This window comes from Amblyomma americanum, chromosome 1, assembly GCF_052857255.1.
Source record: "Amblyomma americanum isolate KBUSLIRL-KWMA chromosome 1, ASM5285725v1, whole genome shotgun sequence".
NCBI classification, from domain to species: Eukaryota; Metazoa; Arthropoda; class Arachnida; order Ixodida; family Ixodidae; genus Amblyomma; species Amblyomma americanum.
This window is the reverse complement of record NC_135497.1, coordinates 271,105,129-271,128,730: the sequence shown is the minus strand read 5'-3', so window position 1 is coordinate 271,128,730 and position 23,602 is coordinate 271,105,129. Positions and strand designations below refer to the sequence as shown.

Genomic DNA, 23,602 nt, shown 5'->3' with positions numbered 1-23,602 from the left:
GAGGTAATGAAGCTTGATATTACTTTCAAAAGCCCCCAGGAAGCTTTTAAGCGTGGCCAGTTTCTGCGCACTGTGGTCACCGGCCCGCGGCTATATTTGCCGTTTCCAAGGTTGAAAAGGTGCCAGATGTGTGTGCAGACTTGAGCTTTTATATGAGGCGAAAGATCGTCGACGTATGGGGAACCTGCGCTGCCAAGGTGGCACTGCAATCGTTCCATTCGGTGACTCAAAACTGCTTTTGTCAGCAGCTTGGGCCGCTGCAAACGCGAGAATACATTCTGCGCGATTAGATACCCGCATTTGGCTGACAGCATTCATTGCCTAGCTTCTCTCGGTGTAGCCCAGATAGCTGACGCAAGGCACGTGCGCCTTCGACAGAGCGCGGAGGCTCACGCCAATAAGCGCCTGAAGGTGGCGCGGAAAAGTACTAAGAGTACTACCCAAAACTGCTTGCTCTTCCCGCTAGGCAATGTGTTATGGCGCTGCAATCGGCATCGCAAACTTCAGCGCAAGTTCCCCTAGTGCATGTTTTCTTGATGACATCATGGGTATCTGAGCACACAATCGCACTACTTCCTTCTCGCTCGAACCATGGCAAGCGCTTCCATGAATTTAAAACAGACTACAGCGATAAAACTGACTTCTCTGCCGATAAGCCCCTGGCAAAAAAGGCTGGGAAAGCTGAAGTAAATAGCCTTCGACTTCAAAGCTCGTCACGATTTTAAGCAGATTATAAACGTTACTGCACACTTTTTGCTTTCAGTGCCGCCTCATTTAAAAGCTAAAAAGAAAAACTCACAGAACGGTTAACGCGAGTTACAGCGGCAGCTTCGGCAGCAGGCACCGGTGAATCTGCCTCGGTGTCGGCGGCGGGTACATTTGGCGGCATGGATTCCTGCCTCGGCTGCACGACGAACTGGAACTTCGCGGACTCCGCGCTTTCTTTTGCGATCTCGCGCCTGACGCAAAGCTTGTGCTTCAACACAGCCCGGAGTCTCCATGGCGTTTGGAGCAGTCACTCAAGGCGCTTAACAGGGAAGTTGTTTGTTATCAGTGGCGCGTGACGTAATTACAGCGAACAATACAGTCGGCAATGGTGAAGAGAAAGACGAAGCGGCTCGCCCTCGCAGACGCCTGGCGGTGAACAGCGGGCAGCTTGGCACCAGCCAATTGGCACCGTTTTTCCTCCCATCCCCTCTTGCCCGCTCTCCCTGCCACGCATGCTTTTCCTCCTTCCACGTGTTGCTCTTTCGCTGCGGCTACGCCGACATCACCGCAATGTCAGGGAAGAGCCCGTTGACAGCTAGCGCTGTAGAAGCGGCTAAGTTGCTCAGACGCTGGCAGGGGTATTCTACATCTAATTGGTTTGAGGGGATTGTAGGAAACATGCATACCCCATGTGCAGCAATCGGCGTACGTCATGGTTTCCACCCATTAGAGCCTCGTGCGCACATGGGTTGAGTTACGCACGTGGGAATTCAGTTATGCACGTTGGTTGGGTTACCGATACGAGCGGCATGACGTCGTCGTCCTCGTGTACGGAAGGAACGACTGCCTGCAGTAGAGACGAAATAGGTCCTTCGAGTGCAAGGTTTCGAACAATCAAATCAGGGCGGCGTCGAATTAGATGTCGGCAGGCCTCTTTGCCGTCCAATGCAGAGGCTATCTGCGTTAGTGTACAAAGCACGGTGCCGCGCTTGTTACCTGCGCGCTAATTAAACAGAAGAATTTGATGTCACCAATGTTCCGCGTAAAACATAATGCATTTCTCCCCTCGCTGTTGGAAGTATTTAATGGGTGATAAGAGGAAGTAATTTCGAGTATGCAGACTACAGTTTACGCCTGTTCTTCGAGCGGGCCGTTTCGCCCTGGCCTGTCCAAGTTTCCGCCTGGCTTTCGCGCTCTTGTGTCACTGCTGAGGCAGGCGAGCCACCGGGGAGTCGCTGCCGCTGAAACCCGTTTTAAGCTCCGGTGCGTCGTCTGCAATAAAGCGAGAGATGTTGACAGGCACGCGTCAATGTGGCCCCCTCGGCTGTGAGCGCGAACTGCGCAGGAGCTGCTCAAAAAAGTGACAGGGATGGAGCGTAATCGAAGCGGGCAGCAGCAACAGCCAAGGACCCCCAGGCGTTCGTTGCCCGAGCTGGCGGCGGCTTAGCTGCGTTCCTTCGGCTGGTCCCGCCGCGTGTGCGCGTGCGGGTCACATATGCGAACAACATCCTCCTGCGCTTCACGCCTCTCACGTATGCCGCTGAAGCTGTCTTCTTGATTTTCCTTCTTTCTGTCCGTTCTCATGCGCAGAGCCCTCCTTAGCTCTTCGCTTTCATTGGTCTGTTCTTCTGACGCGCTAGTCCTCGGACCGCCGTGTTTCCTTGGCGGGCCGGCTCTATTTATACGCCGGCGAAGAAGAGCCGAAGGAGAGAAAGAGAAGAAAAACATCGAAACAGAAGAGCGGAGAAGGGGTCCCGAGAAGCGAGGCTGACAGCTCCGTTTAGCGGCCGCTGTCGGAAGGTGTCATCCCCGGGCGGATCGAGCCACCGCGGCGATGATTAACGAGCCTCCTGGGGAGGACGGGTCGAGAGCGGCCTCGGTCCGTCATCGCCCGGCAGCGCGCGCTCGCTTCGATACGGAGCGCGCCATTTCCCGCGCCGCCGCTCTAGCATGCTACCCCGCCAGCCAGTCCCGCAGGCTAATTGTCCTCGCGATCGCGCTCTCGCTCGGTCGTTGCAGCCGCCGACAGTGCTCCCGGCTGCGTAGGCGCAGCTTTCTCGAGATCCCCCTCGGAAGCGCCGGCCTGAATGATCGAGCGACAGGGGCTGCTACCAGCTACAGATTTGTCTTCGCGGTTGTGAGCTCTTAGGCGCTGCGATGGCGGATTAAAGTACCGTTGGAATGGCTTAAATTTGGGAGGGAGGCGGAGGATTTCAACACGGATCTTCGGGCTTGCTTGGCAGGGTGATGCTTGTAAGTTTTGCTGCTCAGATCTTACGAGGGGAGCAGATGATCAAAGTTCGGCCGGCTCTTTCATTTTTACTGTCGAGTTAATGCTTAATCGTTACACTGCGCACGTACTGATCTTTGAAGCAAAATAAAACTAAAATAACTTTTGAAAGGGCGGATTCTTTGGTGGCTATTTCCGGTCATGTATTCCCTTACATAAGATTACAGTGGCATTTTAATACACTTAATGGGCTCCAGCAAGCCTTCTTTGAACAGCCTGCTGAACTTCTGCACAAGTTACTGCAAGGGATGGAGTTAACCCGCCTTGTTAGCGAATTACAACGCATCATACGATATTAAGAGAGATAGACAAAAGAGAGTTCGGAAGGGTGCAGAAGTCGATGCCGCGTTACAGGCAGAGCGTTTGTTAAGCACCTGCAAAGTGGTTGCAAGGAACGTTAGCATGAACTGCCCTTGGCCTCTCTAAACACTGACAAAAAAGAACACATTTTCACTACTACGCTACCTTCGTCAGTGTGTATCGACTGAAGGTGTCTGCTGGAAATCAAAAAAAAAAAGAATTTAAATGTAGTAGCAAGCTGGAACAGGCTGGATACAAAGACAGTGGCTCTGAGGAATGTGCTTGTAATGTAAAATCATTCCTTGAACCAATTTTTCTCTTTTTATTTCCTTACGTAGTTTGTGGCGAGGAACTTCGGAGCTCGCATAGTTCAGCAGGCCTTTCTTATAATTGTGTAGTTGGTCTGATCCGACACTCGTTAATTTGTGAGGTGCAGTAGAATGAAGCAAGTCAAGAACGCTCATTTTCTCCTACACATTATCGACAGGCCGAAATCAACGTAACAATGAAAACTGTCGAGAGATTTTGTTATGTCTACCATAATAAATCCACTTTCTAGTACACAACCATACATCGTATGTTCAGTTGTGCAGAACACTAGGTTTTTGAGCTTGTTCGTGTGGCTGCAATTTTAAGCTTACAGTAAATGGGGTTGTCCTTTCATTACTTCTTTTGCGAAGAAGGCAGATTAAAGGGGAGGTGTTTAGGGACAACGTCACAGAAGCTTCCACACGAGACGTGATTCCTGACCATGTGTGGCAAAATTTAGAGCAAAATTTCTGTTCATGATAAGTACAATATGGGGCCATCACCGGCATTACAAATCCAGCTGAATTCCATAAGAGTCAGCATGCCGCACGTTGCAAAGTATTGAGAAAAAGAGCATAAACAGTGGGACAGAAAAAGAGAGAGATAAACAAAACAAAAGAGAGAAGTTTACGCAGAAAAGGCGCAAAGAACGGAGATTAATGAAATAGTGTGTCTTTAGTAAGCCGGAAGTAAGTCTGTTCTCATCAATGGTCTCGTGTTGCGGACAATGCAGCAAATACTTGTTTTTTTTTTTTTTCGCCGACGAGGAAGCTCTCCTTATAGCTAAACAGGCGAGTTGGTTATACATTTTTAGACGCAACAGCGCGAAGGACAGGGACGAAAAGAGACGAGCGATTTTTGAGGGTTAGGACAAGTAACGGAGCCCGAAATAAAAGAAATGAAGGTCAGCACCATAGCTAAATAGGCGCGTTGATTATACAGCGCTCGTCCACTTTTTACTCTTCTTTTCATCCCCGTCTTTAGCGCTTTCGCCCCTAAAAACTCTCCTTCATTGCGTGCACGGTATCATGGTTTGAAGCTTCCTTCTTACTGTTAGCAATGGGCTACAGCGAAATTTTTCCAACCTTGTAAACTTGTTGTCAGAACTTCAGAACTTCTGCAGCGATTGGATTGGGCATTGCAGAACCCCTACTAGTAAAATGAGCCTGTGCGACGCTATACAACTCGGCAGACTCGCCCATTCAGACTTGCGTCTGTGAGCGTGAGTGAGCGGCTGTGAGTGTGAGTGTTAGTGGGCCCCCTCTCGTGATTCCGAGGTATGGCGAACACTAACCCTTATGAACTCGAATCGCATCGCATGCAATCGCGTATACTGCTCAATATTGCATATACACTTTTGTATACATTTCCTAATCTGAAAACAACAAAAAACAGACGCTGATTAAAATAAACGGGACGGCCAAATTTGTTCTTTTCCAAACGAATGTTTCCATCGAAGAAAATAAATCTGGATTGGAAATGGCAACACGTGAAGGCCGAGTGTGTATACTCATGATATCAGTTCATACTCATACGGGGTGGGAGCTGCGCATGATGGTGCGGGAGTGAACGGTGCATTTTATTTCGTGCCAAACAGATTGGCTGGTAATGGTTGTGGAAACTCCGCGGTGGTAAAGCGCATGCAAATGAGGCCGCTGATGATGAACCCAGCCCATATTTACAGCAGCAAGGTGCGAAAGGCGACTCAAACGGTCTAGACTGGTGATGTTATCGTAGGAACCAGCTTGTAACACCTAATGTGCGAAGCTGCGTAAGCGATTCTTGGTCATCCGGAGTAGTAAGTAAAACAAGTTGGGCATAACGCAGACAAATGTACTGGAGACGTCACGCCTGGTTATACATCCAACTGGCCAAACGACGATAAAATAAGAAGCGATATAGCGCGCATTGCGGAGGCATTACAAATGATCACGAATGGAAGAATTTACTGCTCCCCACTTATTCCTCAAAAAGTCTTTCTTTTCAGCTGAAGCATATCTTCTGCTGGAGAAAGCTGTCGTATCCTTGCGGCTATAAGTCGCAACTTTTTCATCCCAATTTCGTCGGGGCGACATTTAAAATAACTTTTATTTTGAAGTATCAACGTAAATTGCTGAATGTGATCGCGTATCTTAAGCTGCGCCCGATTTCGTGGCCTTTACAGACGTCTTATGTCCCGTGTCGCACAAACTTATTCCGTTCAAATTATTACAGCGGTGCGACAGTTCGAGAAGACCATTGGGCCAGCTGGTTTCGTGAAATAGTCTGAAATCGCCGAAGCAGGCCATTCAGTCTACGCCGCAATGATGACGCCAGCCTTCAGCAGAGCAAGGCTGGCTGCCTTTGTGCCTACATGATTTACCGCAACATGATTTGCCAAAGCGCGGTATTTATTACACAACAATGGCAAATGTCAGGGCACCTTCTGACGCATTACCAGGTAGCGGCTTGTTCCAGGGGATCGTTGTGCTTGTAACTAACTGGTCGACCATGATATAATACTGAAAAACTGCATTGAGAGCATGACAATTGTGAGATTCTAGTTCGCACTTTCGAAAAATAACAAGAGGTGTGCGAATATTTGAAACGTCGAATATGAGTAGAATATGTTTGGTATGCAGTTCATATTGAATTCGAGGAATAGATATCTGAGAATTTATGGATAATCTAAACTTCCCAAATAATCGGAAATTTTCTAATATTCGCCAGCGATTCAATATCGCGCCGACTTTCATAAATCTGACCGTGGCGAATCCAGACTATCTGGAGAAATTATCCGAAGATCGAGTTCAAAGTGTCAGGAAAAACCGTACAAAGGCGTCCTTTTCGCTTTCGTCTTCTTCACATATCACGTGATGAGCACAAGATGGCCGACCACCCTCTTTGAACAATCACAATGCGAAAACGCGCGGTTTTTTGTTTGATCCTTCCATAATGTGCTGCATGCTTAGAGCCCACACCCACGACAATTTTCCTGTCGCCTTCAACTCCGCTAGCATGAGCTCCGCCATCTCGTTTTGATCGACTATGATGTGCTGGAAAGCACACTTGCGGAACTTCAGATGGGGCTCCTGAGAGGTGCCGAATCGAGGTGTCACAGCAGGGCAAGTGATCATGAAAAAATCCCACCTATTACTTGGGGCATTGTAAACCACGTGCATATAAAATGCGCCTAACGGCAGGCGTGACGGCGTTTGGAGGTCCCCTGTCGCTGAGTGACAAAGAAAAAATGGCTCTGGTTAAACCTGGAGTGACGCGATAGCTACATTTGGCCAACTGGAACTCGCTCAGTCGAATTGTAAAGTCAGTCTTTCGCCGCTCCGTTTCGCTAGGCGTTCCTTCTTCATCTCAGTCCCACTTGACACGGCGCATGCGCACAGCTGTTGCAGCTCGGTTTCGCCGGCGCGCCGCTCCGCCGGGAGCAGCAGCTTCTCCGCACCACGTGACCAACCACGTGACCAGGGGTGGTCATGGTGGCCACGCTGAAGGCTCGAAGAGGTGGCGTAGTGTAGCTGGCGCTACAAAAAAAAAAAACAGCCTGGGCGCGTAGTTTCGGTTTCTGACTCGCCGCAAGCCTGTGGCGATGGCAGCTGTCGACCCGCGCATTATGTAGCGTTGCTGTTCATTTCATTTTCATTTTAAAAAGCAGTATCGCAGTTCTAACGCCAATGTGCGTTCCCTTCGCTTACATTCACCTTGTTCTTCCAGCACGCCGAAAAGCCCGTGACTCGAATTTGGGACATAGAACCTCCTCGTAAGGCTTGACAGTATTTTCGCCTTTCCGGCATTTTTTTTTTTTCCGGGAGGAGGGTGCGGAAGGGCATTTTATAAATCGGCCTTTGGATAACCAGAGCATTTCTTCCGGACCTTTGAAATGCAAATTAATGCAGTTTTACTAATGTTATTTTTAGTTGCCTCACCAAGTATATCTACCGCATAGTCTCGAATCTATGCAGAACCGTGTTGCACGCTGCATCGATCGCTATTATTACCGTCATTCCAGCGTCACTAACAACAAGTTATCGCTATCACTTGAGTCTTTAGAATCACGTCCTACAGTTGCACTCCTTTGCTTAGCTCATAAAATGGTTTTTAGTCTTCACAGTGACACTCTGCCTTTGTCACGGCCATGTCGTAAATCACATCGTCTCCACAGTCATATCAGCTTTACGCGTATTTCTGGTCGTACTGAAGCGTTTAACATGTCTGCCCTCCCACGAGCTAAAAGCCATTGGAACAGCCTTTCGACGATATTACTAACACCAGAAATTCTGCCTTTTTTCGAGATATGATAACCACCATAATAGCATAATTCCTTGGTTTTATGTACTTTTACCAGAAAACACTTTTACTGCTGTATAATATGAACGAAAGTGTGTTTTTGTTAACTTTTGTTAACATTTCGAAACTTAATATAAGGCTTTTTTAAATTTGCCTGTATTCTGCCCAGTATCTCTTGCGACTATTGTATAATGTTTCTCTTCAATCGTTGTTTATGCTCTAATGTTCTCTAAATTCATGTGAACTGCCCCTCTAACACAATGTTTCCATGTAAAAGGAGCCTGTAAGCAACTCGAATAACTAATAAAAGTGTCTATTCCTATATTTCATTTTGTTGCTCATTTCGCATGACTACAGAACAGGATGCATGCTGTTATACAGTCTAGTCAAGTAGTATATATTTCTGTGCACATCGTGATTTTTTACGAGGCTGAGTCAGGCTTGTTTTGCTTATTTCGGTTGCAAAGACCATACAGTATTTCGAAAAAAAAAAGATAAAGGACATTAACATTTGGGCGTTTATCTTCTTCTGAAACATTTTTCATACCGAACAGATATTCGACACTCGATCCGACATTCGAAGCCATTTTTTCTTCAAATTTGTATTCTATTCGCATTCCTAGATTTCTCGCATTCGCACACCACGAGAAATAACTGAACCAGAAGAAAAAACCATTCCGTTAAGGTGGTTAGTAGGTGGTTAGTATTTTCCCACAACGAAAACAACTACTAATAAAACAAGTAAATTCGGTCAAAGAAGAAACGCACCGGACTCGGAACCTCTTTCTATCAGACACGGGAACGGTTTTCGTTTTCCCCAACAGGCGACAGAGGACGCTAGCTGTCTTAATCCCGCGCTCTTGGCGCGAGCATCGGGAATACGAATCTCGAATTTTCTATTCCATACTCAAAGGTCGCCTAAACTCTCGCTTTCCTCCTTTCTATGCTCTGCCTCCTCAAGGGAGAAAGAAAGAATTATTTTCATGATCTATTCACGCCTTATATGCATTCATTTTCATGTATGGGCTCACGAGGAGTTTAAATTGACGTCAAGTGATCTCATATCATGATTGTCCCACACTGAAGCCATCGCCTTTTTTAAGATTAGCTAGAAAACTAACGTCTTGTTTTTTTTCTTTAAAAATGCAGCATAAAGTGAATTGAGAGATTGAAGTTAAATGCTGTTTGGTACAACATGCAGCTGAGAAGACCAGAAGAAACGTGACTAGTCGTCAGGCATGGAAAAACGCCCAGACAGATGCACTCCGGCATCAGTACATTTAGGAAATAAATAAAATTATATCACATTCACTAATAGAATTCAGGAAGAGCTAGTAACCTGGCGGTTAGCGTGTTCACGCTGCAAACGAGTGCTGTGAACAAAAGTTGCGAGTTCTCAAGATCACGCCCGTCAAGAACACTGAAAGCATTAGTCAGTTTATTTTTTGTTCTCAGTGTTAACGAGCTTGCAGGAATATTGCGATGCATATTCCATAAAAGTGTTTTAATGAGTAGGGCACAAGTGTAAAATACGTCAGTGGGCAGAGGACGCCTGTTTTCAGCTTTGCGAATGAGAAATGAGTTCATATGGCCATAGTGCGTGCGGGTGGTGGGTCAATGATGAAGGAATGACTTCTTATAACCTCCTTTGATGTTTTCCTTTTCAAGAATTAATTAACGGGCTTTCATTAGCTGTCCTTAAAACGTATGTCATTGCAAGTCCAGGGTTTTTGGACACAAATTTGAATTGTGAGTCAACTGCGGAATATTGTAAGTATACTGCTAAGGAAAAATTGGAGGTAACGGTTAAATCAATGGGTCACAAAATCTTTCTTTTAAACTTTGTTCATCACTGGCATAAGGTATTTAAGTCTGCCGTAGAAAACCAATGGTTACGTTTTTGACGATAGCGAAAACGTTAATAGCAAACAAGAGCCAGCTTGCCGAGGGCAGATCTGCGGATATATGGGTTGTTATACCGTCGCGCCCCGTTAATACGACTCTAGTTAACATGGGCGACTCGAATTGCTGACAGTTTTTCTGGGGACCAAACGTTTTTTTTTTTATGGAAACTCACTGTCCCGACGGACAGAGTGAAAATGCACAATGCCCATTTGGGACCCAAGTATTTTTGTACCGTTAATATGGACAACGACGAGAACAAAATCTCGAATGTCTCTACCAGATATTCCGCCCCCTATATTTTGAGTGCAGGACACCAGCGAAAGGCAGTGCAAACGTGCAAATGCTGTAGTAATGGCCTTTTTTGTGTGCGCGTGCTTTCATACTTTACAGTTACAATGTTCCCGGCCGACGCGTCATACCACGTGCAGCATTGAAGAATGGCTGGGAAAAGAAAAATTACTTCTCTTTGTGCTACGTTAAAAACCATATTCAACAGCTGTCATCCGACCGAGTATACAGATTCCTTGGGATGTGAGGAGTAGCAGTAGGAGATACTATATCACGACAAAAGACGCCATCATGTGTCTCAAGGACCACTAGGCGCTTCAAACGTGCTTCGACCTATGCCTAATGATTTTCAAGATGAGGGCGATCAGAATAATTCTCCTCGAGCTGCCAGGTTTGCCCGATTTCCACTTCACTGCCCCCTGCTAAGCACAGAAGCAGTATGTAATCATAAAGACTTTCTTTCAAATTATTTTTTCGTATTTCTTCATGATTCGTCATTACGGACGATTCGCTTTAAGGACACTTTTCCTTGGGAACCAATTGGTTGTTGTTTTTTTAGGGGGGGCGGGGGGGGGAAGGAAATGGCGCAGTATCTGTCTCACATATCGTTGGACACCTGAACCCCGCCGTAAGGGAAGGGATAAAGGAGGGAGTGAAAGAAGAAAGGAAAAGAGAGGTGCCGTAGTGGAGGGCTCCGGAATAATTCCGACCACCTGGGGATCTTTAACGTGCACTGACAACGCACAGCACACGGGCGCCTTAGCGTTTTGCCTCCATAAAAACGCAGCTGCCGCAGTCGGGTTCGAACCCGGGAACTCCGGATCAGTAGTCGAGCGCCGTAATCACTGAACCACCGCGGCGGGTGCTTGGGAACCAAAGTGTCCATATTAACGAGGTCCGACTGTAGTGGAGTCTTATGATATGAAAAAATTCGTTCATAAACAACTCCCTGTTAAAATGTATTTGCTCATTATTTCTGGCTAGTAGATATGAAATCCCATCAAAGGTTTCAGTAGAACTAGTCGAAAGCGATGCCTGGTTAATCTGCCTTTTAGTGTTTATTGGAAATTAGTTGTTTATATTATATGCATGTATTGTATTGGGGGAAATATCCTCGTCGTTTTCATTCATAGGATAGTGGTTAATTGGCTTTGAAAAGTTTTATATTAAGTGAGCAGCTTTTGAACGAGGTTGCCAGGGTGATGGGTGTCAGCTGACACCAATACATTAAGGAAAGTTGCTGTGTAATATTCCTGACGGTTGCTCTGCCATGAAGTGTCGTTGTGTGCGCGAGATGTCATTCGGGCGACGCTGAATTGGACAGGATAAGATATCATTTTAGTAACGTAGAGCTAATAAAACAATCAGATAAAAATGGACAAGGACAATTCTGCATTTTCTTGTTTAGTTTCACTCTTACATCTTTAGGGTTTGTACAGTTCAAAGTGAACGTGCTTCCTTATGACGCACGCACTACCTGACTATCGTCCGTCCTCGACGCCTGACACACGGAAGCTCTTGTCCTTCAGAGTTGCTTCGGGTGATGCACATGAGCGTGATTCCCATTTACAGCGGCGTATACGTGATGAGCCATCTTTACGACTGCGTAGCTACAGCCGACCTCGTCAAGCCAGCCACGTGACGTTCCGCCCGCAGCGTTGCGCACCCAATACCAGGCGTGCTCCGCGCTGGGGGTCTATCGCGAGGCGAGATCTGCCATTTACGCGTGCACGAGTGTCTGGTACTGCAGCGGCCATTTCCGAAGTAATAAATAGAGGCAGCAGAAGAAGGATGGCGGGCGGGAAAAGCAAACGAGTAATGGCACGGCACCGCGCAGCGGCGCCCAAAGGGAGGGAAAGGGAGGTGTCCGCGCGCGGACTCACCGAGCTTGGTGCAAAACAATGCGTAATTAGGGCGCATTACGTTTGGGACTCATAATGATGGTTCCGCGCTTTTGAACGCCATTAATCACGAAGCGGGCGGCCGAGAGATAGAACTCTCAGACTCGCCGCCGTCCCGCCCTGCCCGCGGGAGCTGCCGGCGTCGTTTCGCTCTGCCAGCTGAACGATATACGCCGCTGGAAGAGCGCGCGCGTTTACCCGCGCTGCTCGCAAAGCGCGCGCGCGCGCGCAACTCCTGACGAGCGCGGCGCTGCGCGCCCTTTTGTGCGTGATGGCTGGAGTGATTTCTACGTGCACGAGATTTCTTGGCGATAAGGACGTAATGAGCTGGTGGAAGCGAATATACGACTGCTGATGCTTCTGCTGCAACTACACAACCTGACAACGGGGCGAGCTCTCCGTTGCGTGGCCGGCTCATTACTCACTTCGCCGGGCTATCAGTGGTGGCGGGGCTCCCCTTTTTACTGCCGCCGCGCGTCCAGTACGTGCGCCTTTGCGAAAATGAAGACATCATGTTGAGCCGCGCGCATGAAGGCACGTCCTGCGCGGTCGCGGCGACCTGATTGTCCCTCGCTTCGCGAGGAAACGCCCCGCGTACGGCGACAGTTTTGTTTTTAGGACTCGGCCTGTTTGCGCGTTGCCCCCCGGTCTTTTTGTTTATCCGGCTTTCGCACGCCGAGGACAGCGGCCCTGCGCGCGCATGCTCATGAGAGGAAGCGAGGGGATAACACCGACGAAAAAAGGCGGTTTATGGCGCGTGACGCGGAGCTGTTTCGCCTGCTGTGCTTGAGGGCTTCCGCGCCCGGTTGACTCGCGCCCACGGTATGACCTGCATGCGAAAGCCGTGGCCGCGTCGCATCGCCACTCGAGAACGGTGCCATAATTACCCCGCTCATTTCGACAACGGCCGTAGAGAATGGGGCGTATGCAGACGTGTGAAGCTTTGTTCCGGCGGTTATGCAGGGTGGATATGAGGCGTTAGCCAATTTGCTCGTCTTCCTTGCGCACTCTCTTTCGCCGCTCCTTTCTAGTTTTTTTTTTTTGTTGTTCCACCGCTTCGCCTTTATCGCCGCTCTCGTGTTCGATGCAGTTCCTGTTTAGCCAGCGTCGGAGCTCTGAAAATGTCTTCATTAGCACCGCGACGCCGGAATAATTGAGCCGAGCGTACGATTGTCGTAAAGGAGTTTTGAAATTTATGCGAACGACGATACGGCCGCGCAGCTGTTTCTGCAGCTGTCGGTAGCAAAAGCGTCGCGCTCCGCAACCCGTTTCTCACCATTTACGAGCGGCCATTTGCGTGATGGCTCTATTTCGACCGCGTCTTGCGCGTACCTTACAAGTGGCGTTTTATGCACCTCGGTGCTGCCGCGTTTCAATTGCTGCCTTCGGGGCGAACGAGCCTATGCGGCGTTCGCAGGAGTGCGCAGGCAAGCGTGTGGAACTTTGCGTGAGATTCTGTGCTGCCATAAAGCGCGTATTAAGGCGCTTCGCCGCCAAGTTTTACGAGTAACGTTATTTCCCGACGAAGATTTCCTACGCGAGTCAGTCTCGCATTTCAAAACTAGCGCCGGTCACGCTTAGGGAATGTGGCAGTCAGGTATGTCGAGAGGGCACTGAGGGCTTGCTGGTATACGTCGAGTAGGCAACTTAAACTTGGTGAGTGTGCCCGGTTTGACAGTTAGCAACTGAATCTCGATTCTCAGCGAATCAAAAAGTCCGTTACTAATGGAATTCACTTCTCGACAGTGAAGTCACAGGCATCTGCAGGCGGAGTGTGAACATGCGATTTTCACATCTCTGTCTACCTTTAAAACGCCGTTTCTACGATTTATAGTTCCCGTTTACGCGTGTGAAAAGCTATCAATATTCGCCTATAGTAAAGTAGGGCGTATATGCAAAGCGTGTGATTCTGCTGGATCCCTGTGGCACACATTTTTGCTTGGCCATCACATCGGCAGCCTATAGGATCTTTGCACCAGCTTGCTGGCGTTAAATGCGAGCTACAATTGTCGCCAGAAAATCAGGGACCAAATTGTCAAAACTGTTCGCATGCTGTGCGGCTGCGTGATTTGTGCACGAAAAGAAAACAAGAACAGCCGCATTATCGAGATTATTTTTCATAACAAAGTCGAAGGGAACAGCTTCCTGGCTCGATTCTGGCCCGATGATTCTGGCACGTAAACTGTCTGCACTCATATAATCATGACAAAATCTAATGGTGTCCAGGTTGATGATTTCCACTCTGTGCAACCCTTTAATAATGCTTTCTAATCTGTATTCAATCATGAATACATTACTTTATATCTGGCCTTTAACAGATTTCATGCCTTTGCTACGCCACCAATAGCGTTAGTGAAGCCGTTATTCTTTGTTTGCTAAGTAACCTTTAATTTACTGCTGGCTGTAATCGCCTTGGCGTGAACAAACAGATACTTAAAAAGACGTCTCAGAGCATCTTTCAAGATTATTATAGCTGTTTTTTCCAGTCCTTATCACTTGTTTTAACTCCTCATGGCTAGCGCATAAAAGTAATACCCACCTGGGGACCATGTGATGCTCTCAACTATCGGCCGATTTCACTGACTTGCACTATTTCTAAACTCCTTGAACACGTCATACACACTCAAATCATTATCTTTATCTCAAGATTTACAACATCTTACTTATGTAATAGAACGGTTTCCGCTAGGGATTCTCATACGGGTCTCAGCTCTCTGAATTCACTGACGACTTACCTCCAATGCCTTTGACCGGGTTTCTCACCATAGGCGTCTGCTTAAGTTAACGTTATCAAACTTCTCCCACAAGTTCTAGCATGACATTATGACTTTCTCTCATCTCGCGTTCACTTCATCTCTGTAAACGGTTGTCACCCTACCATTCTCCAGGTCACGTCTGGAGTGCATAGAGGAGTGTGCTCGGTTCCTTACTCTTCCTTGTATTTATTAATGACGTACCCAATTGCGTATCTTCCCCGATTAGATTACTTACCGACTGTGTAATATACCGTAACATTATAGATACACTGACCGTCAATCGTTACAAGCTCCTCTGAATTAGGTCAACATTTGGTGTTTTTCATGGCCAATGGGTTTAAAACGCTTTAAAACAAAGCTCTTCTCCTGCACTATAGACACGTTCAACATTTTTGGACAAGTATTTTGAATATTGGACAATTGTAAGGTTCTGTTATGGAAGCATTGGAGGTAATGATGCATTCTTCCGATGTTAAGGAAATCTTTCTTTTAATGTTTTTCCATCGTTCGATTTTAGTAGTTAGGGTTGCCATAGAAAGCTAATGGGGAACGCTTTTGACGACAGCGAAAAAAAAAAAAACAAGCCTATCGACGGGAGATCTGCGGGTATGTTAACTGTTTTAGTGAAATCTTACAATATATAAAAAACTGCATCATAAACTCTTTCCCGTTTAAAAACGTTTTTGTCCAGAGTTGTTGGGTATGGAAGTTATTGCCGCGTCCCAAGCCTCTCACTTTCCTAAAGGGACACTTAGTACAAATTGAAGTTGGTCTGTATCGATAGATTACTGCGTTTTAATGACAACGACGGTACCATCCCTGAAAACGGAGAAAAGGCTAAAAAAAATTACAGGGTTGGCCACCGCCGGCCGTTTTCGCAAACAGAATACGGCATGTCGAGTTCGATTTTTACGCGAATCCGGGATGCTAGGCGAATCGTCATTCACTTTCTATGCTGATCACGGAGTCCCTTTCAGTGAAGACGTCACAAGTTTCAATCGAGTAGCGGGCAAACTTTTATCTGATTTTCTAAGTGGCAAATACGTCTTTTGCTGCCGGATAAACGTCAACATAGCCAGAAAGAGGCGGAGAATCGATTTTTGCTAAGCACGAAGTTTGGACGGAGTCGTCCTCAGTGTCCTTTTAATAACAAGGCTGTTGAGATAACTACTACTTACAAGTACTTATAGTGAGTTACAACTCAAGAGCGCAGCCGGAATGCCTTTCAAAGGAGACCCTCCAGCCAATGGCGTCGACCGATTTTCCTGACATCGCGGCTAATTCGATTAATCCGTGACTGATAGGTACCCTTGCACTCGCCCCCTGAGATTAACACTAGCAGGTACAAGGGGGATAAACGGGACGTCGTGACAATCGGCTGACGCCATTGTGTAGAGGGCCTCCTTTGAGGGGAATTGACCAAGTATAATAGAGCAAATTATTGGGTGAGCCGGGAATTATTCAGCATGCTGATCCAATCTGATTAATGCTGATTCAGCATTAATCAGAGTGCCTATAGGTTTGGTGCACATCCTTGCCACTCCTTTTCAGCGTCTGCGATCAACTCCAGGGTTTATCGCCTCAAGTATTTCCCCTGCACAAACCTTCTCAAAGCTAGTGAAACACTGATCTTGACGGGTTATACGGTGAGGAGTGAGGACAAAGATCGGGGTGGCGTCCTGGATTTTAGGCTTGCCTAGCGAATTCGGAACGGCCCGAGAATGAAATCCCTGCCTCTCACGGTACCTGCCCGTGGACTCCGCGCGGAGATTGGCCTCACCAGCCTGCTCCTCGAGGAAGCAGGAAGAGAGATCGTGGGCTGCGTGATACGCCGCAGCCACCCGCGCAGGCGCGCCCCGAGTCGCGCCGGCCGGCGTCGCGCTGTAAAGCAGCGGCGGTGGTCTCGGTAGCGGCCTCGGCAGGGCGCGGGCCTTGGGCCCAGCGCCGCTGCCTGCCGGAAGCGCGCAAGATGGATGGGCCCGGCTGTAATTAGGCCTGATGGATTCCCTCTCGCGCAGGACGCCTCCAGCACGCTCCCAAGACGGCCGCGGGCACGCTATGCGTGCGCTGCGGGCTCCCGTGGCAGGGCCCTCCCTCCTTTCGCCCCGGCCGAGGCCGACAAGCGACGGGCTGCAGCAGCCCTGCTCCTCGCGGTTGCGGTGCTCGAGGAGGATTGCGAGGGAGTCCGCCGCAATCAGCACCACGGGCTTTGCTCACGCTTTAGCTGCTCTGCCATTGCGGGACGAGCGAATTTAAGTTGCAGCTCGGGGGAGGCATGTCTTCAAGAGCAGGGTGACACATACAGGCGCGAAAGCCTGCTTTTTTCGCTTATCGGCTTTATACGACTACTACGGTGGAGTAGTTCTAGTATACCTAAAAAAGGCTACGCAATATATTAGAGAAAAAGGCTGGCAAATATTTGAGGAAAAGGCAGGTAGGTCAGCATGAGTGACCATTATTTGGTTTACTGCTCTGCAGTGGGCAAGGCGAAGAGGGTTGTGATGGTTCACGATGCGGAGAGAAGAGGCGAATATATTCACAAGCGCACCAGTAGTTCAGTTCAGTTCAGTTCAGAAAAACTTTATTTCCGGCAGATGATGGTCTCCCTACCCCCTCTCAGGCTCGGCCGAAGCCTAAGCCCGATTAGGAGAAGAGGCCGTCGGCTGAGGACGGTGTAGCTGATGCTTCACGGCCTCAGCCGCCACGCGGGTGGCTTTGCGCTGCGCGTTGTGGTCCTCGCTCCGCAGCAGCGCCTCCCAGGCTTCAAAACTATTTATTTCTTCCTTAGCCCCTGATGAGCTAAGACATTCCCAAGTAATGTGGTTTAGTTTACCCCTTTCCCCACAGTCGATACATTTTTCGTCACCTGGGTTCTTAGCAATTTTGACTGGCGATATGTATACCCCTGCTTGGATCCTCCTCCAGATATACGCCTCTTTGTGAGTAAGGGATACGTCTGGAGGAGGGTATATTCTTCTTCCTAATTTGTAACCATCCGTAATTTCCTTGTACGTGATTGGGGCATCCTTAAGATTTGTGCAGACCGGTTGCTCCGCTGCTGCCCGGATGTAGGTTACGCGGGCTAGCAGGTGAGCGGCCTCGTTACCAGCTATTTCTTCATGTGCTGGTATCCAGAATAGTGCAGCAGACCTATGTTTTGGCATGCTTTCCAGAATGCGTTTGGCTTCCCAAGAGACCAGGCCCTTAGTAAAATTTCTGACAGTGGATTTACTGTCGCAAAGAATGTACCCTGCATTAGATCCTGCCAGGGCGAGCGCCACCGCCACTTCTTCAGCAGTTTCCGTGTTCTGGGTTCTGACTGAGGCTGTGATCAGGGGTTTTCCCTGACCGTCTACAACGGCCGAAACCGCAGCCCCCTCCAGACCCCCCGCAGCGTCTACGTATGCTACCTCCTCAGCAGGCAGCTCTCTGAACTTTTTTGCCATAGCCTTGGCCCTATGTTTTCGTCTATCTTTGTTGAACTGAGAGTGCATGTTTTTTGGTATGGGAGGAATTTTTATTTTGGACCTGATGTCGAGGGGTATATCTACCTTGCCTTCTATTTTGCTGTCAGGCTGTACCCCCACCCATTCCATAATTTTCCTCCTGCCTGTCCGGGTTTTGCTAAGTCGTTCAAGCTGTGAAATTCTAACTGCTTCCTTAAGCTCCGCCCATGTGTTATGAACCCCCATTTTTTCTAGTTCTTCAGTGGATGTATTTACAGGTAAACTTAGGGCTCTTTTTACACTTTTCCTAATGATTATATTCAGTCTGTCTACCTCCCCTTTGTTAAGTTCCATGAAGGGGTGGCGTAGCAGATCCTGCTTGTGATGAAAGCCTGCGTGAGCCTGAGCAGGTTCCGCTCCTTCAACCCCCTTCCTTTGGTAGCTATTCTTCTAATTAACCCTGCTATCTTATCTGTATACTGTTCTAGTTTCTTTATTGTGCTAGCGTTCTTGCCTTTGGAATTGATGAAGAAACCAAGGATTCTGATTTCCTCAACTCTGGGAACCTTGCGGCCCTCAACTATGATGTTGATGTCTGGCTTAGTTCCGTATATTCCTTTGGCGTACACTAGAACCTCTGATTTTTCAGGAGAGCAGGCCAGCCCTCTCTCTTTGGCATATTTAACAATGATGTCCGCAGCCTGTTGTAGCTTATCTCTGGCTTCGAACGTACCAGGTTCGCTGATCCAAAGATTTATATCATCGGCGTACAAGCTGAATTTGAGGTTGCTAATTCTGTTGAGCAGAGGTGAGAGTCCTCAAGATTGGAGGGTCCGGCACGCCACAAGGGGCAGTACTATCCCCATTTCTTTTCAATATAGCGCACCAGTAGTGCGCCTAATGTGATGACGTCACTCGTGACTCGGGATGACGTCACTGTTACCGAAATTTCAGACGTCCGCTGCCTTCGCCCGCGAGCTGCCGTGCGTTTTCCAACATTGCCAAACCATGATTCGTGGGATTCACCTTTCAGTTTCTTAGATGGAAACGCAGCGCGGCGCTACGTGACATCATCACTGCGGCCTCAGCCCATCGTTGCGCACTGGAGAAAAGCCTGAACGCCGATGCGCATTTTCGGTGTTGGATATTTTAAACCACATTGCCGATCGTGGAAATTTCAAAACTAGGCTTACTTTTCATGTTGACGGCCCTTACTTTCGTATTATAATCTTGCCCCATAAACTAAAAAAATAAAAAGTTGATTAATTTATTTTAGTTATATTAAATGCGTAATTGCTCAGCTCTATCATGTATATGACATAAGTCATCATGTACAAACCACCTGTATAGGCCGTACCGACGTATCCCTCAGAGTTATAAAAATAAAAATCTGTAAACGGTAAAAAAAAATCGCCATGCTCCGGTATATAATAAGGGAGTAATTACGCATTGTCATCCACCAAAACGCAGCCATACGGCTACAAAGTAAAGCTAGACAGCTTCCACAGAAACTTCTCGATTGATCAATTCGCTCTCGCCCTACCATATGCTCCGTCCCGGTTAGCTCATTTGGTAGAGCAACTGCAGGTGAAGGGTTTGGTCCGTGGCTCGAACCCCGGACCAGGACGAATTTATGTTAACTACGAAGTTTCTGTGGAAGCTGTATAGCTTTTCTTTGTAGCCATTGGCTGCGCTTGGGTGGATGCGAGTGCGTAGTTACTCCCTTATTACAAATCTACTTCACCTCGCGGGATTCCCCTAAGCACTTCACCAACACTCACCCTGTATATATAAGAAAGGGCGCTGCAGGAAACTGTTCATTCGACATCAAAGGGTTTCTGTTCTAACCACGGCTACCATTCCCTGTCGGCTGAAGAAGTACGCCACTGCATGCTGTGTGTTGGGCAAGATCACTCAGCGTGCGGGGGGGCGTTTTCGTATGCATAGTGCGGTCATAAAGTATATCTGTTGTTGCCCTACACCTGAGATCTAAGGCAGAGTGTACCGAAGAACGACTGAAATATGGTCTAACGACGATGGTGACGATACACAATTTTATTTGGTTATTTGCTTAAAAATACTGCAGCCACATTGAGGCTATAGCATGTAGTGGCTTACATGAAAATACGACAGGAAATTTCACGCACCAGTAGACATGGCGGTAGCGAGCAGCGCATCCATACGATCGCCACAAGAGTGCGCTCGGGCATGCTGCGTGAAAACTGACCTCTAGCGCTCATGCGGCCTCCGCCAATCAAAAATTTCAATGCATCGAAATTATTAAAAATAACTAAGAAAAGTTGCCACGTTCAGCGCAAGGCCCAGCGCCTGTGGTCGTGTGCTCATGCGCTTACAGTCGTCTTCACAAGGTAACCAACGCGACATTAGCTGCTGTTCTTTTTTTTTTTTGCAGTAAGAATGCCGCTTAGTGGCTACCTGGCCTTATTTTTCGTATGTTTAGGACATAACCATGCCTTTCGAACTTTCATCCTTGCACATTACAAACACACAAAGTGACACGATATGCGCTCGAAACGACGTGGAAAAGAAAAGGAGTCAACCCGAAATCACTTCAAGCTCAGATCGAAGGAGCCGTTAGAACAGTGTTGAGGGTGCTCCAACTGCGCAATAGGCTTTCTAGCAGTTTGTCTATATTTTTTTTTAACGAAAGCGCAAGTTCGGCTGAACCTTTTGTTTTGGGAAAGCAGGCGAATGCGGATGAAAAAGGACGGGTAAAAGTTGTCCCTAATTCCCTGAATTGCCAGAGACCACAGACGAGACCGATACCAATATAGGTGTGGGCTCGAGAGAGTGCAACCAGTCGAACACTAAAACGGGGGCGTGCAAATATACGGAGCAAAAAAGAGCGCCGGCGATAGAAAGCACGCGAAGAGAATGCTACCACAGTTAACTGCGCTATTACGTCGTTAAGGCTGGCCTTCAAGTTTCTGCATGCCAGAGACACGTAAAACTGCTTACGTTCTTTAACAAGGGCCAGGCGCGGTCTTGAGTCAGCATAACGAACGTAGTTCTCCGAGCCGCAGGCGTCGTTAACTACTACTTCTTGTTTGTTTCGGGGCCTTTTTTAAGAGTTTTCTCTCAGCAGCTGAGAGGCATGGGAAAACGCGAGTTTAGCGCTGACGAGTTGGTTTTCCCTGGGCTCCTTACAAATACACCATGAATCGCCTTCGTCTTTCTGTTGCGTTATAGTTACACTAGGCAGGCAAGCGTCGCTGACCAGATGGCCTGTCCGAAACGGGTGAAAGGTGGCCGCCGCTTCATTACTATTATTTTTTTTTTAATTCTCATCCCCTACAAAAAGAGCGTCGAAAAGAGTTTCCCAGTAAACAAGACGCCAGAGTGGAAGACGTCTTGACTCGCTGACCCCATTTATTTTTTTCCTATCCGGAACAGCTTGCTCGAAAGCTGTCGTCTCCTCGAAGGGCGCGCGCGCGCGTGCACAGTTGCGGAAACGCGGCTTGCGAAACGAGCCAAACATTTCGCACATGAGTTAAGCGGGTAAACAGGCGCACTCGATCGCTTCCGCGGAGGGAAAGGAGGCGCACGCCGCGCAAAGCGGAACCCGCAGGTAGTACGTACGGGCACCGCCGCTCCCCTCGGAATAAACACGCAGCCCGGGCCTCGAGCGGTGCGCACTTGAGCTTCTCGGGCGGGCGTGGACGCGTTTACGAGCGCGACGAACTGCGCGCAACAGGCCCGTGTTTCTCCACAGCGCCTGTCAACGGAGTGAAGCGCGGAACGAAAACAAGCGCTTGCCAGGCGCGATGAAAACGGGCTCCCCCTCCCACGACTGCCCCTCAGCCCGCGCGACGACTTGACGGCCGCGAGCTCGGTTCCGGCACCCGCTGCGTGGGACGGCTCATTTCGGACCAGATTGCGCGAAACACCGCGTGACGCTCGGATGCAGAGCAATGCCGCCGCCTTAAGATGCCCGGAGCGCCGTCTCAGACAGTGCTGCAGCGCATTCACGGAGCCTCGGAAAAAATTAGCGGCGATAGGGCTCGTTCGCGATGTCCCTGGTCCCGCTTCGCTTGTTCCCATCATCTGGCGAGACTGTCGGAGAAGGGTGGAAAGCATTTTCTCTGCGTCTACTTCTCGGCACGGTCGCTTTTATGTTGTTGCTGTTGTTTTAAGGGAGTAAATACTCACTGGCATCCGCCCAAGCTCAGCCATACGGCTACAAAAGAAAGCTCAATCAATTCGCTCTCGCGCTACCATGAGCTTGCCGTCCCGGTTAGCTCAGTTGGTAGAACGACTGCTCCGGTGAAGCGGTGGTTCCGGGTTCGAACCCCGGACCAGGACGAATTTTTCTACGACGTTTCCGAGAACGCTGTATAGCTTTCCTCTGTAGCTGCATGGCTGCGCTTGGGTGGATGCCAATGAGTAATTACTCCCTAATTACAAATCTACTCCACCTCGGCGGATTCCCCTAAACATTTGACCAATGTTGTTGTTGTAGTCGCAGGCTGCTTCTAGGCTTTTAAAATGAAACAGGCACTCCCAAAGTTGTACGAACGCCAAAACCGTGCCCAACGTGCTGCGCGTTCGTGATGCGACTAATGTGGTACGTTATGATGTTGCACGCTAAGGGGGCAAATTTTGAGTTCACCCCGCCTTCCCTGCACTCTCCTTTTTGCTGTTTTCTGTTCGTGTGATTAAAATGCTGGATACATTACTAGCTACGCGTGCCCAGAAACCCAGACATTTCGGAACGGCGCATGCACGCCTGTGCAGAGTGTGCGCACCTTGTCCTACACACAAGTATACTACGAGTGCCGTAACGTATTAATTTGTATTTTTGTGTCTTCCGCACCGCGTGGCCCACCGTATCGCTCGTTGCGTCTGTCATTAGTAGTGGGGACTCTGTTCCACCCCCCGACGGCAGCACGAGTCGGAGGCATCCGTTTTGTGGCTGCCAGCACACTTTCTTCCTGTGTTTCTCAGTAACCGAACGAACAGCATGGATAGTGACCGCAAGGTCAGCGCTCGGCAACCATGGCTCTTGCGGAAGGAGGGTGTGAGCTCTCTAGAGATTCGTGCGCGACTTGTGGCGGTGTATGGCGAGCAGGCAGCATCCCTAAGAACCGTCTTCTACCGGGTGGAAGGTTGGAAAGCAGGCCGCAAGTCATCTGCCATGGGGCCAGCCCTGGACGGCCGCCAACTGTGATAACGCCCGCCAACGTGCGCATGTGGAAGCCAGGGCCGCCTGCCTTCCGCCCAGTAGAAGACGGCTCGTTGAAATGCTGCTTGCTCGCCACACACTGCCACAAATCGCCGCTGAACCTAGAGAGAGCCCACACCCTCATCCCTCCGCAAGAACCACGACCCCCAGCTCTGCCCTTGCAGGTCACCATCCGCTGTTCGCTCACCTACTGACATGCACAGGAAGAAAGGGCG

General features: G+C 48.7%; 1 protein-coding gene across 1 annotated transcript in view; it reads left to right on the top strand.

Moving 5' to 3' along the window:
- The window catches only part of LOC144117738 (uncharacterized), a 102,109-nt gene extending 78,737 nt beyond the window's left edge, over positions 1–23,372 (top strand). Inside the window, exon 6 of the mRNA XM_077651250.1 lies at positions 23,150–23,372. Coding sequence (XP_077507376.1) covers positions 23,150–23,372 — 223 coding nt within the window. The remainder of the gene's footprint in view (positions 1–23,149) is intronic.
- The last annotated feature ends 230 nt before the right edge of the window (positions 23,373–23,602 follow it).